Genomic DNA, 16,926 nt, shown 5'->3' with positions numbered 1-16,926 from the left:
TGTGTCCAAGGCTTTTCAAAACTATCAAAGTGTTCAACATGCTCCAAAGAGGCCAAACTAGCTTTGCCCTGGAGACCCATGGAAAGGTCACTGAACTTGCTTTTGAGAGAGCAATAAGAGAGAGAGAGATGGCATGTTTCTTCGGAGCTAGAGCAATAGTTTGTGATGCTGTCTGATCAAAGAAGCAAGAGTGTATGAGAAAACATGAAGGAACTAGGGTGGAGCAGAGCTCACACATCTCTCAGGCCCTGGACCCTATGCCCATCCATCACTCTGGTGTGGCCCCTGTTCACTGCACATGGGACACTGTGCTCATGTTATGACTGTCTTGGTATCGACAGGCCTTGCCACCTCTTTTCTTACTCTCTCTCTCTCTCTCTCTCTCTCTCTCTCTCTCTCTCTCTCTCTCTCTCTCTTTCTGTGTGTGTGTGTGTGTGTGTGTGTGTGTGTGTGTGTGTTATGCATGTATATCTGAATGCACATTCGCATGTGGCTAGGCACATGCATGTGTGAGTGCATGTTCACATGTGTACCTGTAGAGGCCAGAGGTTAACATTACTTGTCTTTCTCAGTCCCCCTGCATTTTATTTTCTGCGCAGTCTCTTCTCACTTGGCCTGACATTTGCTGATTCAGCTAGTGTAGCTAGCCAGCTTGGCCTAGGGATCATATCTCTCTGCCTCCCAAGGGCTGGAATTACAAGCAGTCAGTCACATTCACCCAGTTTTTATGTGAATGCTGGGGTTCCAAACTCTAACCTTTACAGTCACCTGCCAAGCACCTTAGCCACTTAGCTATCTTCCCTGCCCCCAGATCAACATTTTGACATTAATTTAGCACTATTACCATCAACAAATTTCTATAAAATGAGGTAGTTCTAATTAAATTTCACACTATGCCTTGCTCTTTCAAATTTACAATGTCTGAGACCAGCCTTTCTTTATTCCCAACCAATCACCTAGAACCCTGTCATCATTCCATATGTGATATCTACATTTCAAACCCAGGGGGAAAAATCTAAAAGGTCCCCCAAATCACCCCGATTTGCATTATCTCACCATTGGCTATGGGCTACATCCTCTGGTTCTTACCTCAGACACTATTTAGATGTACTAAGTTACTAGTGTCCTTATGCTGTCCTTGTCCATTGGAACTGTAAGGTCTTGGAGTAAGTCACTCCACAGTTCTCAGACACTTTGAACTGTACTTTACATATCATGGGCCCAGTGTGCATGCCGGTGTTGTTACTGATGGAATGAGAGAGTTGCTGTTACCCACATCTTAACTCAGCTATGAACATTCGCTCTCCGAGCTTCAAACATCGTAACACCAAAGTTATCTGAAACTAAGCCTCTTCAGAGTGCCCTCACCCCACCTCACCCTCTCCTTTCTAAGATAAACTGGGTGCTACTCTATTCACTGTTACAACTTGGGTGCATTCATTGCACTGTGTGTTAGCCTTCCAGCTTCAAAAAGAAAACAGATACACTCTACTCTGGTGCTGACAGCCAGGGAGATACCCAAACGCTCACAACAGAATATAATGGTTATATAAAACTGAGCATCATGGGTATTCAGAACGGCGATGGGTCACTGAGAAAATGAGTCTCCTGGTAAGCAGCTTGGTGCTTCATTTTGGGTTCTATGCCAGCAGTCACAGAGACCATGGCATCAGAGTTATTATCTAGGACATATACATAACCAGAACTACTAGGTCAGGCTTTGAGGATAAAGTTCCCATAGACTACCTGCTATGGAGAGATTTTTGCCCAGTCTCTTAAGCATGAGAAAAAGAGCCAGATCCCAATCACTTGGACTTCATTCTGGTTCGGATCTGCTATTACGGCACTGACTGGATTCCCTGACTGAATTTCCAATGACTCTGTGTTTTTTGAGAGGAAAATAAGAGCATCAGGCCAGATGGTCTTGGATCCAACTGACTCCAGACTTAAAAATATCAACAAAATGACTGTTGATTCTTTGGAGATTTTTTTCCCCAATCACATTGAGCCTTTGGAATAATAAAGTTAAATAAGGCTTACTTTGAGTGTCTTTAAATTCATTTGCCTCTCTCTTCTACCATATATGGCATGTAAGGAGCTGAAGGGGTTTGCAACCCCACAGGAAGAACAACAATATCAACCAATCAGAACCCCAGAGTTCCCAGGGACTAAACTACTAACCAAAGAATACACATGGAGAGACCCATGGCTCCAGCAGCATACGTAGCAGAGGATGGACTTGTGGGACATCAATGAGAGGACAGGCCCTTGGTCCTGCCAAGACTCTTTTCCTAGTGTAGCGGAATGTCATGGTTGGGAAGTGGGAAGGAGTGGGTGGGAGGAGCACCCTCATAGAGGCAGGAGAGGGGCGTGGGATAGGGGGTTTCTAGAGGGGAAACCAGGAAAGGAGATAACATTTGAAGTGTAAATAAAGAAAATATCCAATAAAAGAAAAGGGGGGGGGGGGAGAAATGGTACTCGGCTTTACAACCTTGGCTGAAACTAGAGGATTGGGGTTTATCTAAAATGGGTTGAAATTATTTTATCGATTTTGTATTTAACTGAGATTTGAAATCAGAGAATCTCATGCCTTCATGCCAATTTCTTTATTCTATCCAATGAAAGAGTAGGTATTCAACATGCCTCCAAAATTTTAAACAAAAAAGTATGTATCTCCAATATCACCAACATGCCAAAGCTCATAAAGTGATAAAAAGTCCAAACACAAAGAAATTATAGGATGAAACTCAATTGATTAATTGCCCCCTATTATATTTGTCTTTGAAAAGAGAGTTTCCAGTAGTTTTACTCAAATATTTCCTAAATCTTGAAATGTATTATAAACATATACACATACATCCTACATTGCATCTCCAAAAAACTTAGTAAGTGTGGCTGGCACAAAGCTCACAATGCCAGTACCATAAAGATGAAATTTTACAGTACATCCACTGTGCCTCTCTTTTCCCTGTATCTTGTAGGGTAGAAATGCCAAGAGATTTGGGACTCATGGATGGGAAATGAAATTCTTCCATTTTAAGCAAGATTTAGCTCGAGTTCTTTCAACAGAACCTCCTCTAACTGGCTGAATCTGGTCAGCAAGACCTCCAAGTGACTGACGTGCAGATGTACAACAACCTAACTGGAAAAACAAACAAACAACCACCACCAACAAGAACAAAATTTTTCTGACCAGGAAAGCATGTCATTTCTGTTAACCCATTATCCATTGCCTTTTAGAGTAATCTCATCCAAAGAGGAGGCTTTGATCCTCACTTAGCAAAGACACTTAAAAAAAAAAAAAAATCTCTTCCCTAATATTTAAAAATTATTGATATATTTTTCTCCTGAACAAAGTACTGAGTTCAGTTTCCCACTGATATCTGCACTCTTGTCTGGTACTTGAACCCTTAGAATTGAGTGTGCCAAAACGCCTTTTCCTTATTTGGGTGGTAGAGTGTAAAACTTGTTACCAACGACTTACTTTATGTAAGCTTAAAGTTTATTTATTCATTGAGAGTTCAGATAAGCTTTTCTTGCACTGATGTTTGTCTTGAGCAAAAACTGTTGCAGATATTTAAGGTTTTAAAAATAGAAATGTATGCATTTGTCTGAATTGGATCTTAAGGACCAGTGCCTTCAAGTGAAGAATTAGCTAGCTTTATAACTCCCAAGATTGTTTCAACATGTCATCACTGTTACGTTATAAGATTCACTTTTTAAAATTCCGAATATTTGTCTATAGGTGTTAACTGCAGGACTAACTTACCCATAGCTCTGTACATTTTTGGTTCACCTTGTTGTCTGTAACACACTTAACACTTGGGCTTCACTGAGTCATAGTGCCTGCAGACAGACACCTACCCTTCCCTGGTAACATGGGCAGTTATTCCGTTCCATCATCACTGACAATTAATATACACTAATCAAAACTGGTCAACAATATCATCTGATAGTTTCTGCTATGGTTTTCATTAATTAGGCTGAAGACTCTTGCTACAATCAAGATCATAAATTGAGTCTCCTAGAGTAGAAGGAAGTAAAAAAAAAAAATCTCATAGAAAAAGAAACATAAAAAAAAAAAAAAAACAAAACCCAGGGAGCAGAAAGCAGAATTCTCAGTACAACTTAATACCCTCCAGCATGACCATCAGTATAGAGATAGCTTTGATGTCAGGATCCATTTCATATGCCTGACATCACACAGCCACACAGCTTAGCCCAGGACCTAAGAATGGCTACAAGACTGTCCTTAAATTTGTGTGTGGATGCATTTATAAAGCTGTCATGCTTGTATTTAATCTTTTATGGTCATCCTAATTTGAAGATCGAGAGAAACGGGGAAAGAAAGAGAAGAGAGAAGTGTGTGTGTGTGTGTGTGTGTGTGTGTGTGTGTGTGTGTGTGTGTGATGTATTTATATATACATATGTGTCTTGTGTGGTGTTTCTGTGTGTGGTATGTGTTTACATATGTGTGCATGCAGTAAGCTGTGTCCTCCTCTATTTCTCTCTGCCTTAGGGTTAGGTTTTCTCACTGAACCAGAGCACCCTGGTTTTTGTTGTTGTGGTTCCTCCTCCCCCTCTATGACGGCCTACCAGAAAATTCTAGATGCCGTTGTGTCTCGGCCTCACTTGCAGTATAGGATGTGAGTTCACACTCAGCTTTTTATATGGGTGCTGGGGACCTTGTCCTATATCGCTAAGCTTGTGCAGCAAGCTCTCTTACCCACGAAGCCTCTTCCCACCCATTACAAAAGCATTTTCGACAGATACTGAGCATTCTGTTTAATAAACACCAAGATGTAAGACTTTAAATGCTGGGATTATCCTTATGCTAGAATTCGCAGGAGGTTCCTTGAGTGAACGAGTTTCCTATCAATGTAGCTGGCTACAATTACGAGACTGCGCTTCCATGGAAACTCACTTCTACCTCTGCTTGACCCGTAACTGATATCTTTCCCAGTGAAAATAGCTTTTTACCCTGATAATGGTTGTTTTTTTTAAATAACAGCCTGAGTTTCAAGACAGAAAGTAGTTGGTTAAAATGGTTTACATTTTAAGCTGTAGACTTGATGTTAACATAGGTATCAAAGAAATTACGACAGCCTAAACACAGGCATGTAACTGAGCCATGCCAACTGTATAGCTGTGCAAGAAATAACTAGTTTTGCTTTCCCCTTAACTATTATGTTGAGGAAAAATACCCTTTCACTAGTGGAAATAAATACAATTTATTTTTGTGTGAACTTTAAATGTCTCTCTCTCTGTGAATCTCTCTCTCTCTCTCTCTCTCTCTCTCTCTCTGTGTGTGTGTGTGTGTGTGTGTGTATGTGTGTGTGTGTGTGTGTTTCAACCCAGGAGTCCAGGGCAACTGAAAAAAAAAAAACACTGTATAAGTTCACTGAAATGAGTCAGACCCTATTCTTCCTAGCTTCTCGTCTGTGCTAAGGGTTGTAGAAATAAGTAAAATGTGCCTTTGAGAGAAAAAGTACTGACATTTTGACATGACTTTGACTTTGGGGGCTGTACTGTATTTAGTCTTCTAGACAACATCTAATGGTTTCTTAGAAGCTGTATGTACCTCAAGAGGCCTGGCTACATATCTCACCTATGCCCATTTGCAGGGGGAGGGGAATGGCGTACCCGAATTTGGAGGGTGGAGGATAAAAAGGGGCAGTACTCAAATAGATAGAGAGCTTCTGTGGATGGGAGCATTCTTCTATAACACAGTGTATTATCAAAAGCATACCAATGGATAGCTAGGGCTATACGGCATACATCAGACATGGTTATGGAACCAATAACAGACGAATTCAGATCAGGAACCACAAAAGACAATTCTAACAGTAGAATGAGAAACTGAACAAAGACATAATATATGCTAAGCAGGAGGCTGAGCTGTAGAGACAGAGGCAGAAGGGACTGAAATCTCACAGATGCCACCATGCTAGAGAGCTGTGTTGGGTAGAAAGGAGAGCCCAGTTGACCACAGGACACCACACTGACAAAAGCCTTAGTGTTTGTGTTGCTGAAAAAGTTGTCATCATGTGAATAGGCTCACAGGCAGAACTCCTTTGAAGCTTACTCCTTATGGGAAGACATGCCTCACCGAGTAAACAGTCTGATAGGAACCAGAATTACAGAATTCCAAAGCCATAGGGGTGACCTGACAGTACTCATCAACACACAGTGTTATACCTGCCATAGGCTGATGCTTAGATGAGAGTGGCCTAAAGAGAATTCATACCAGTTAATGTGCCCAACAGGCACAGAAGCCACATCTGATAAAAGAGACATTGCTCAGTCAATAGAATCAAAAGAAATCATGGCTGGAGGATCACAAGAATGGAATGGGCATATGGTCCAATAAAGAGTCACAGTCTTGTTCTGTCCCTTACCAATTGTCAAAGATGGAACCCATGGATTGAAGGATCAGGCAGGATCCCTGGAAGCAGAGCAAGGCCCGTGGTGGTATTTACTGTCTCTAACTAAGAGAACTGACAACCATAATAGACAACAAGGGTATTAAAGGCTCAGGTTTTGTGCCGTTGTTTGTTGTTGCGGTTGCTGCTGTTTTAGAAGACACAAGATTCTGAGTTGAGCCTCAGGCAAAGTCAAAGAATGAAAGGAGAGCAGGAACGGAAAGGAAGAAAATGAAGAGAAGTGGGGAAGTTAGGAGGCAGAAAGGGCAAAGAGAAGAAAAGGGAGAAAAAGAGCAGAGGAGAAAAGAGGGGGTGAAGGAAACAGGAAAAAGGATGACAAAGGCAGTCCGTCCTGAACCAAGGTTGTTTTGTGCACTTACTCTGCCTGACCTTTAGTTAAAGAATAACAAAAGACACACCTGATAAGTAGCAGATGCCAACACAACTTTCTGGGTCCTTTGAGGAAGGACCTGCATAGCAACAATGCCCAAGTGAACTTCATGAAACTCTCCCAGCCATACACAAATCAAAACTAATGTATTTTCAAAACTACTGATGTTGAGTGAGTTCCAGTGATTAAATTTGAGAGTTATGACAATAGTATTTCTTTTCAAATTTATTTATTTTTCTCTATGAGTGTAGGTGTGTTTGTGTGAGATTGGGGTATGTGTGTGTGCTCGCGTGTGTGCATGTGCGTGTGTGCGTGTGTGCATGTGGGTGTGTTTAGGCAGAAGCTTACAGCCCTACATGTTCCCACTCTGTTCACCAGTATGCCATGACAAAAAAACAAACAAACAAAAACAAAAACAACAAGATGCTACTGACAACAAATGCTGAAGTACCTTGATCTGTGCCATGATGTGGTTACCAAATCCACGTTCTTTTAGCATTTAGAATATGACACATAGTCACTGACTTGTTGAATAAATTATTTTCTGACCCTCCCTGGAAGGAAACTTTAAGAAAACTATTTGCATTCACCTGTAGGGTTAGCAATATATTTTTCTCTAGGCTTGTAATTCCCTTGGATGTGATCCAACTGCAGTGACATGCACTGAACCAATGAACACTCCACCCATCACTTGTTCTGTCAAGTCAGTGGCATCCTGTTAAAGCGAATGAACGGGAAATGTCAGGTATACTGAATATCTTAGAGAGGGAGAGAAGGTAGGCAGACAAGCCCTACAGTCACAGATGCTCATGTTAGTGAAGCCTGTGAGATTCAGGGATCCAAGGCGTGCTAAAATATTCTCTCCAATACAAAGAGCAAATGATTGCATTTCAACATTTTTGTCAACTTCTTTGGTTTTTAAGAGACAGTATTTTCTACACTCAAGAATACCGTCTGTCATTATCCACTTAGTGGGTGATATTAAATGTTTCCAGCTCACGGTAGGATCCAAAATGGGAAAGAGCTTTGCCACAGGCCCTCTCGGCAGCAACGGCAGCCCTGCCACCCCGTGTATTTAGAGGAGCAGGAGAGGAGAAATGATTCTGTGACACAAGAAAAATTACAACACAGACTCTAGGATTCCGAAAGAAGCCTATGTCCTCCACAAAAAAAGAACTGCACACCATGTGAAAGCACCTAGTGTTGCACTGTTATGTGCTAGTGCAGGAATACCTAGCCATGAGTCACCAAGTGTCATGATAAAGTCGTAAAGGCTGTATTAAGTGAACTGCCTGGGCTCTGGCACGCGCAGAACCAAGAATCCACTAGGGTATGTCTCAGATGCTCCATGTCATTCCTTGTTACTGAATTGGGTCTTTCAGGACACACATGTGAATGAATATATTAAAAACTGCGCTGTCCATCTGGAAGAGGAGAAAGCACCTAAGATCAGAACATGGATGGGTCAACTTGGTGTGTAAGTTTAGGGCAAAAGTAGACTCTTGCCTCACAAGGTCTGCTCAGAGCTCTCCAGAGACACAAGTGAGACTTCCTTTCCATGGACATAAATGCAGGTGGAACAACTGACTGTGCTCATTGTATAAAAGAGAGTGGCCCAACATTAGAACACATTATGGCTTACAGTGACACTTAACTACTTGGCTAGCTTGTCAGGCACATGGAAAGAAACAAATCAAGAGGTCTGGAGAAGAGTATTGTGGGTAAACAGATAGATGAGAGCCAAAACCACAAAGATCACTGTATTGTGTATTCATACCCACTGGAGAAAACTCACCCTGTAAGAACTAAAAACACAGAATTAACTCTTAGTGTCACAGTCTGCTGTTGCTGGTACCATTTGGTTCTAAATGGACCACCTGTTGTACCAGTTTAGGTCCAACAGTGTGGGGTTCCTCTTGTCCAAAATAAAGTAGCTACTGTCACTTCTGAATGTCACCTGCCAGTGAATGACACCAACTCTGAGCACCCACTGTAGCATCATCTCTCAAACAGAGCAGCCAGTCAGTAGAAAAATGAGGACACTCGAAGTCTTTTCTAGAACAAAGGGTGGAGGGTTGGGGTGGAAACAGCAGCTCACCTGGCCTGGAGTCAACACACCTCCATGTCTGGCATGCCTGAGCAACACTGTACCAGTCTAAAGAAAGCATCTCATAGAGACTGAAGTGCAGGCGTGAGAAAAAGACCAGGAGATACACTGATCCTGTCACATCACATCCCACCAGGAGCTCCACAAGCGACAGACACTCAGTGACCTTCTGAAGCTACATGGAACAGAGGTTGAACTCTGAAAAAAATATCCTATAAGCACGGTACTCACAAAGGATGCTTCGTCGCCATGACTACATGGGTAAAAAAAGAGAGGGAGCAGAATTGTCCTAATATGCTTACTTCCTCCCACTGTCCCACTTGAAGAGTTTGTTATTTTCACACTTGTAACTCTAGCTCTAAGACTAGAGGTCACATGGGGAACATCTCCATCATGAGATGGAACCAGAAGTTCTCAGACCTCAAGTGTTGCTGCCATTCACCAATCAGGACTTTTGTGTCACGAGACCATCAGTCACAGGAAGGAGTCACTACACTGCTGAGACTGCATTATTGGGGGAAAATAGCTGTTCTCTGACAGGAGAGACTTGAAGACTATATCCGGTACTTGGGGATCCTTTGCAACTCTGAACATTCTGTATAACATCCAGAAAATTACAGAAGACCCGGGATTACACTGCTCAACAGAAGTGGCCCTGTTTCCCAAACACATAGGAGGTAGGCCACCTACACGAGAATAGCTTGTTATGAACCTACAGTGGTTCTGTCATCAGCACTGGACCAGTCCATATCAAAATGGAACACTGTTTTTACCATAATTGTCTCTAGCCAGCAGAAACTGATGCATAACTAGGAATCATTAGGCCTACACCATAGACCTTTGCTAATATTTTCTGGCCAACATCCTAGCCCACTTGGATATACATTAAGACTTATCTAACTTGTTTAAACAAATCCAGGTATTTGTTTGGAGTAGTTCTTCCCTACAGGAAAAACTCCTGCTTCTCCACTAGCTGCTCCAAGTTCATTTTTCTGCCTGAATAGGAAAATAAAGCAAAGACTTCGTTGCTATAAAGACTGGTCTTCTTATAAAGGAAGTTCCCCTTAACAAGGTAATTTAACTCACAGATGATTTGTCATATTTCATCATACTTTATTTTTCAGTACTGGGACAGAACCCAACTCTTCAAAAACGCTAAGCAACTTCTCTTTCATTGAGTCTCAGCATATGTTGTTTTCTATTTTTTATACTTTTATTTTATGTGCAAAAGTATTTGTCTGTGTGCCTCTGTACTATGTTTGTGCCCAGCAGGGTAGAAGAGGACCAGGATCCCTGGGAACCTGAGATACAGGTAGTTGTGAGCTGCCCTGTAGGTGCTGGGAATGGAACCTGTATCCTCTGCAGGAGCAGCCAGAAAGCTAAACCACTGAACCCTCTCTCCAGCCCCGTAGTGCTCAACTTTTTGATTGAAGGGGGCTTTTATGACATCACTGTCTGAAGTGTCTGGTGTTCCTCAACTCTACAGCAAGGCCTGGTGAGAAGTATGCTTTTCCTTAGAAACCGAATTAAGAAAAGTGACTTGAAAAAGTGGTGAGGGTCAAAGCCCATAAGCATGTCTTCCACAGATAGGTTCTTCACAAAGCAGACGCCGTGAAGGGTAGAAGGAAGGCTGCAGTATTTCTACTCTCCCAACCTGGTCAGCAGGGGATGTTCTCAGGATGTCCCTGGGAAGTGTACAGTCTAACTGGGAACAGTCAACTTGCTGGTATCAGAACTTCTTTTAATTCTCTGGGCAGATTGCTTCTGTGCTCCAGCCCCTTTCCTCTCACTGACCATGTCTCCTGACCTTCCTTTCCCTGTAACCACAGGGAGTTTACACATTTGGAATATTTTTAATTAATTAATTAATTAACATCCTAAATGCTGCGGTATTTTCTCTAATTCTAATAATTCTCTAATTCTTTCCTTTGCCTTTCCAATTCTTTACTTTTCCTGTTGCTATAACAAATTGCCTGACAAACACAATTGAAGGAAGGAAGGGTTTATTCGGGCTCACAGACACACGGTGCAGCCTGTCATGGCAGAGAAAACATGATGGCGGAGCATCAGGCAGTTGGTTGGTCACATTGTATCTGCAGCTGGGAAGCAGGGGTGGGGGTGGACAGAGACAGAGAAAAGGGGATAACGGAAAGGAAAGAGACAGTGACGGAAACTGAGGCAGCCAGAGACAGAGACAGGCAGACAGACACAGAGAGAAACAGAGAGAGGGGGATGCTGGTGCTCAGCCCTCTCTCTCCATTTTATTCACTCCAGGACTGGAGCTAGTTTAACAACGTTGGAAGCATTCAGGGTGGAGCTTTTCTTTTGCAAACATCTCCCAGTCACACGTACAGCTGTGTTTCCATGGTGATTCTGAATCCTGTCAAGTTACAATCAAGGTTAACCACCACAGTAGTCTACCGTCCAGTAAGAACGGTGGTGTTTGTACCTATGTTATGTATGTTAAATGCAGGCGCGTGCTCACACATGAATGTGCATGCACGTGTGAGTGTATTTGCTTTGTCAACCTAAAGAGCAAAGAAGCTGTACATTTCCTTCTTTTCTGATATGTATTGTTTTTATTGTTATTTGGATATAGTTTGAAATTGATTTTTCATGTACAAAAGGGAAGTAATTCTTGTCATATTTTCACACACTGGACAGGAAGGTTTTGCAGGTGTTTCCTCATAACATCTTTGTGCCTTTGAATGGGACAAAAACGCAAATATTTCAAAAGTTTTTTTATTAACTTTTTATAGTTTGCTTTTCAACTGCTATATTTGAATGAGTCGCACAACAGAAAATCTTTTTACTTGTGAGTGGATCATATTACATTTCAGTAAAACTCGGAAGAACCGTGCCTGTGTAGAATGTGTGCGGAGATCAGAGTCATGAAAGGTTAGAAATCAAAATGGAAGGTTGATTACCAGGTCAGAGTCTGGGGAACAAAAGAGAAAAAGAAAAGAAAAAAGCAGTATGATGGGCAGCCCTTGAAGGGAAGAAGCAAAAGGAAGACATGAGGACATTTGTCTTAGGACCATCTGCCCTGGAATCAGAAGAGCCACACAGGAGGGAAGTTGATATTGTCTGGGACATCAGGAAGTGCCCACTCTGCTCACACCCTGCAGTTTTGGACTCTTCCAGGTATGGTGACTTGAGTTCACGTACACCAACAGCCCCTGTAGCAACATCCAGAAAGAGATGTTAGAATGGGTGACTGGGGTAATCATGGCACCCCATGGCTGTGCCTATGAGGAAACTGGTAGACCACAGACTGAAGAAAGGTAACAACCACAGGATGAAACAGGGTGAAAACAGGACGCATCCACCTGAAGACTGCAGCGAAACCCTGAGCAGCTTGTCTCCTTATTTTTAATACCTTTGTGATGCAGATAAAATGCCAAGGGCTATAAATTTTAAATATACAACTTGAGATAAGCATATGCCTGTGAAACCAGATCCTCAAACTGAGCCAATAGCACATTCATAACCTTCCAAAGCTTTCTCCCACCTGCTTCATTTTCAGAAATAAGAAAGCTTACATAAAGCCTGGGGGGATGGCTTAGTGGTGAGCAGTCTCAAAGCCATCGGTTCAATTCCAAGCACCATGAAAGTAAGCAAGCAGTCAGGTAAGAGACAAGCAGTCAAGGAAGGAAGGGAGGGAGGGAGGGAGGGAGGGAGGAAGAGAGGGGAGGGAGAGTGGGAGGGAGGGAGGGGAGGGAGGGAAGGAGGGAGGGAGGGAGGGAGAGTGGGAGAGAGTAAGTAAGCTAGCTTACATAATAGCAAGACGCCATGTGTCTAACACAGCACTGTTGACTTTATAGAGACCTTGCTTCACAGCAGATCTCTGGGAATTACTCATGTTGCATGACTGAAACATTGGCTCCTTTAACTACGACCTCCAACTACCCCCCCCACGCCCATGAACGTAAATGACAGCACACTAAGTGAAACCACCCAAATAAGGACACCATGAAACCGCCTCTATGCTCCACAGATAGGGAAGTGATGTCTGCACCTCTCCTCTCCTGTTCTCAGCTGCAGACAGGACAAAAGCCAGGCTTCTTGCTGATCTCTTGGCAGGGTCTACACAGTTGTGCCACAGTCTACACCTCCACCGTGATCTCCTGATGATTAGTAGTAAAAGGCCACTTCTGTTACAGCAGGACAAACATAGGCAGCAAACAAAACCAGATCTCGTAGGCTCAACAATGCTCTTCCATCTACTGCCTAGTGGCAGAGTGAACAGAAAGTTGATTCTGGTGCACACACATTTTTACATCACTATAGAATGCCTGTTTCATTTCTACAATGGAATATGCACCCGTTCCTCCAGGTAAGCATTTGCCATTATTTCTCAGCCCTATAATCCCTCTCATTGTGATTTCCCAACTGTATCCCCTACAACGTCTTAAATTACCATCTCACTTACCTATTACAAAAGCTATGTGTACTTTACGTGTACATTTTGCATACTACTTCTCAGAGTCTTCTGAAATTAGGTCTCAAGAGTATCCATCACAATTGACGGGGAAGTTTCATGCTTCTCCGCAATGTATACTTAACTTTCTGAAATGCAGACATGTGAAAGTGTATGACCCATGAGCAAGTAATTCATACGGATGTGTCTTGTTTAGTTAGAGAATGGAAAAGCATCAGAACTTCAGACCCAAATTTCACTAAACAACATGCTTTTATGTTCCCCATGAAAGAAATAAAAGATGTTTTCTCAAACTATGATTAAGAAACATGTAGCTACAATTACACTAATTTTTAGGCTTAAATGTCTGGAGGGTCCATTCAGCTATAACCATCAATATTCTTTTCCTCCACATTTTGACATTTAGAAAAATAGCTTGAGACAACGCATTGCTGTGTGAATCTGGGCTGAATGCATATAGTGACTACAGGCAGATTCAGCATGTGTTCTGGCTTTAAGGATAGGCTGTGGATTCTACATGCCATGGTACAAAGTTGCCCTTTATGGACTGGCCTTGGGTTCTACTTTGCGTTGATTCTGGCCATTACTGACTAGAAGCAAATGAAGATCTATTCATTCCTAGCTGGGAGGACATCTCAGCTGGTGAATCCTCCTCACAGGCTCCAGTCTCTCCTCGACCTGTCAGCAGTCATCTCTGTGGTCCTTGTCATCTCTGTGGTTCCCCTGCTATGCCCTCTTCAAACAGTTTAAATATTCTCTTTACCAACCCTCATCAGATTGAACTATCTGAGTGTAAGTGTCTCATCTCTTTCTGACTCAACTCTGCCTCTTCCATATGAATGACAATGTGAAACAAAGCACAATGGCTATCAACTTTGTAGGCTGGGGTTAAGCTTGTGTTGAAAGACAATGAGATTCCATCAAGGGCTCCCTTATGGGATAGTTACAGCCATACACACACAGCCAAATGCACATTCAAGATTCCAAAGAGCATCATTCCAATTACTTTTGTTACTGACAAATTTAAAAGTAGGGATTGAAACCACCAATAACCCACTAATATTTCTTTAAAATCCACAATGTTTACAAAATGCCAGAAAAATACATGCAAAATTATACACAAAGCACTTTCCCAATGAGCAGTGACCGAATAAGAGGACATACCCTTCTCTCCTTTTTATGAATGTGCACTAGCACAAGCTCACCCGTGGCTTGTATGTGCACCTCTGTATGAGGGAGAGGCTGGGTAGGGTTTAGAATCTAAGACAGTGTAAGAATTGTATTATTAGAAATTATATAAAGCACCTGGACTTGAAGTGATTTTCCAAACCCTTCCTCTGCCAATGAGAAGAGAGTCATTAGCTTGCCTCCAGTCTAGGGTAGAAGTTATGACCCAGAGGAGAGCTATTTATCATCCAGCAAGGAGACACATATCTAAAAGCATCAATCTCATAACTGCTTGAGCCTAAGACTTTATAGGCAACAGTACCATAAACACAGGAGAGGAACACAGCTAATTTATGGGAACAGTGTGTGATGGGCCATAGGCGTGGTGTTCAGCAAGCTGTGAGCACTTGTAGATGCTGCCTAAGAGCACTGGCCAGGGAAGGAGGCGAGGCCACAGCATCCCGGGGTACAGAGAGTCCAGCACTTTCCTGCCAGTTGACTAAGCCACCATAAATGGAGGCTACAAAGACGATGCAATATGGCTCCAAGAAACATTCCTCACAAAAGACAAAGTGGTTAAATGAAATTCTTCCAGCTCTATTACGACTTGAACTGCTGAGTGATGTGAGCCATACAGCTCTCCGGGGCGATGATTTCCCAAAGAAAGGATTCAGCCACAGCATCAATACGATCCCATCCTTGACTCTAAAACCCTGCCTGTCAGTCTCTTCCTCCAAACCCTCTCCTCCCTACCCTCATCTCCTCCACATTACAGACAGTCTACAACCCCTGAAGCAAAACACCTCCGCAAACTCTAAATCCACACCGCAGGAGAAGAGACATATGGACCCAGTGCAGGGCCAAAGAGTCCATCTTTCCCTCCACCCTGATTCTTTCCTGTCCCTTCCCACTTCACTCTCCAGATTGAACATACTCTGCCTGTCCCCTTTCCAGACGAGAGAAGAACTAACTGAAAGCCACAGCAGTGAAGAGATTAGATGACACTCGTTACAATGGGAGGCCAAGGCCTAGAGCCTTCCAGCGAAGACCATGGCAACAATAGAACATGCTTTCTTCCCAAACACAGAGTAAAAGGAGCAAAATCAATACACTTTTTCCATGTGTCTCTACATCCTGCCCCAGACTGCCAGTATTTCTGTAACTGAGATATAGCTACATCTATTCATCTATATCTATCTATACCAATCAACCCAGCCTGATGCTTGGCCAAAAGACTAATGTGAATACACAATAAACCAGCAGTCAGTTGATGATGTATATGTTCCCCCGAAGCACGAATCCCCTCGACCAGAGCACATCTGCTTCCTACTGACAGCCTTCAAGTAGACCCCATGTAGTGTGTACCACACAGCCATTGTCCCAGGAGACATGGCGTCTGTGAGGTCAGTCTTTGTACACAGGGAAATGCTGTGTCTCAGATAAGTCAAGGTCAGCACAATAGTGATTGTGTGGCATTTTACAGCATCTGGTCACAATACCCACCAGCCCTGACCCACCTCATTTGTTCAAGAGGCACTGTACCCCAAAGGGCGTACAGAACCACCACTGAAGGAGGCATCGTGTACCAGAGATTGGGCAGTGTCTCAAGAAAGCAAAAAGACTCTAGATTCTAACTATGGGGTATTCTAGAGAGTTCTGCAAAGCACTGTGTCTCGATATATATGCCCACACTTTTTTTATCAGCTTAATCACCACCACCCCACTCCCTGCTTGTATTGCTGATCAGATGAATAGGGTGGTCTAGTAACCTTCAGGGAAGACTTTTGACAAAATAGAAAAATTTCAGTTTTCCACCTTCAACAAGTCCTTGCAACACTGCCACCACATCTCTGAAAAATACAACCATCATTTCCTTTTACTTAGAAGGTCACTATTTGTAGCGACTGCTAGAAGAATTAAGAAATCCTCTCAGGAAAAAAAAAAAAAAAGATGCAAAAGACATCAGATTTAAGAGTCAGGATTCATCTACCTTGGGTGCTGGCCAAGGCCCGGGGAGCCCGCTGTGGTGGCCGTGGGTGGCTGGGCCCTTACCTTACCACACTGCTTACATTTCCCCTCCTGCCGCCTCCTGTGGACCCAGTGGTGGCGCACAAAGTTCTGCAAGAAAACAGAGAGGAATGAGTGCCTTTTAATTTGCAATCCGCAGTAGCCCTCATTTTGGATGTTTTGGAGTGTAGATTTCTATAAACTGTAATCCAAGCCCAGAGAGGCACAAAAGCAAATTTATGTAGGTGTGACTTGTTCACAATAAACATGAAAACACTCAGCATAAAAGAAGTTCATTCTTCACTCACAGCGCAGTCCACTCCCTGCCTCCTCCCTCCGTGTCTTCCCACTACCCAGGGCCCAGCTGTACTCACTGCACTGTCTTACACTA

At 42.8% G+C, this 16,926-nt stretch overlaps 1 protein-coding gene across 4 annotated transcripts in view; it reads right to left on the bottom strand.

Moving 5' to 3' along the window:
* Positions 1 to 16,926, bottom strand: part of DGKI (diacylglycerol kinase iota) — a gene marked incomplete at both ends in the record, with an annotated part of 420,018 nt that overhangs the window by 211,799 nt on the left and 191,293 nt on the right. For all 4 annotated transcript variants that reach the window (XM_080932354.1, XM_080932355.1, XM_080932356.1 and 1 more), the window contains one exon: positions 16,581 to 16,646. In XM_080932354.1, the coding sequence (XP_080788480.1) occupies positions 16,581 to 16,646 (66 nt within the window). The remainder of the gene's footprint in view (positions 1 to 16,580; positions 16,647 to 16,926) is intronic.

Source organism: Micromys minutus (assembly GCF_963924665.1).
Source record: "Micromys minutus genome assembly, chromosome: 18".
In the NCBI taxonomy this organism is placed as follows: Eukaryota; Metazoa; Chordata; class Mammalia; order Rodentia; family Muridae; genus Micromys; species Micromys minutus.
The sequence above is the reverse complement of the archived record's forward strand: the minus strand, read 5'-3'. Positions and strand labels throughout refer to the sequence as shown.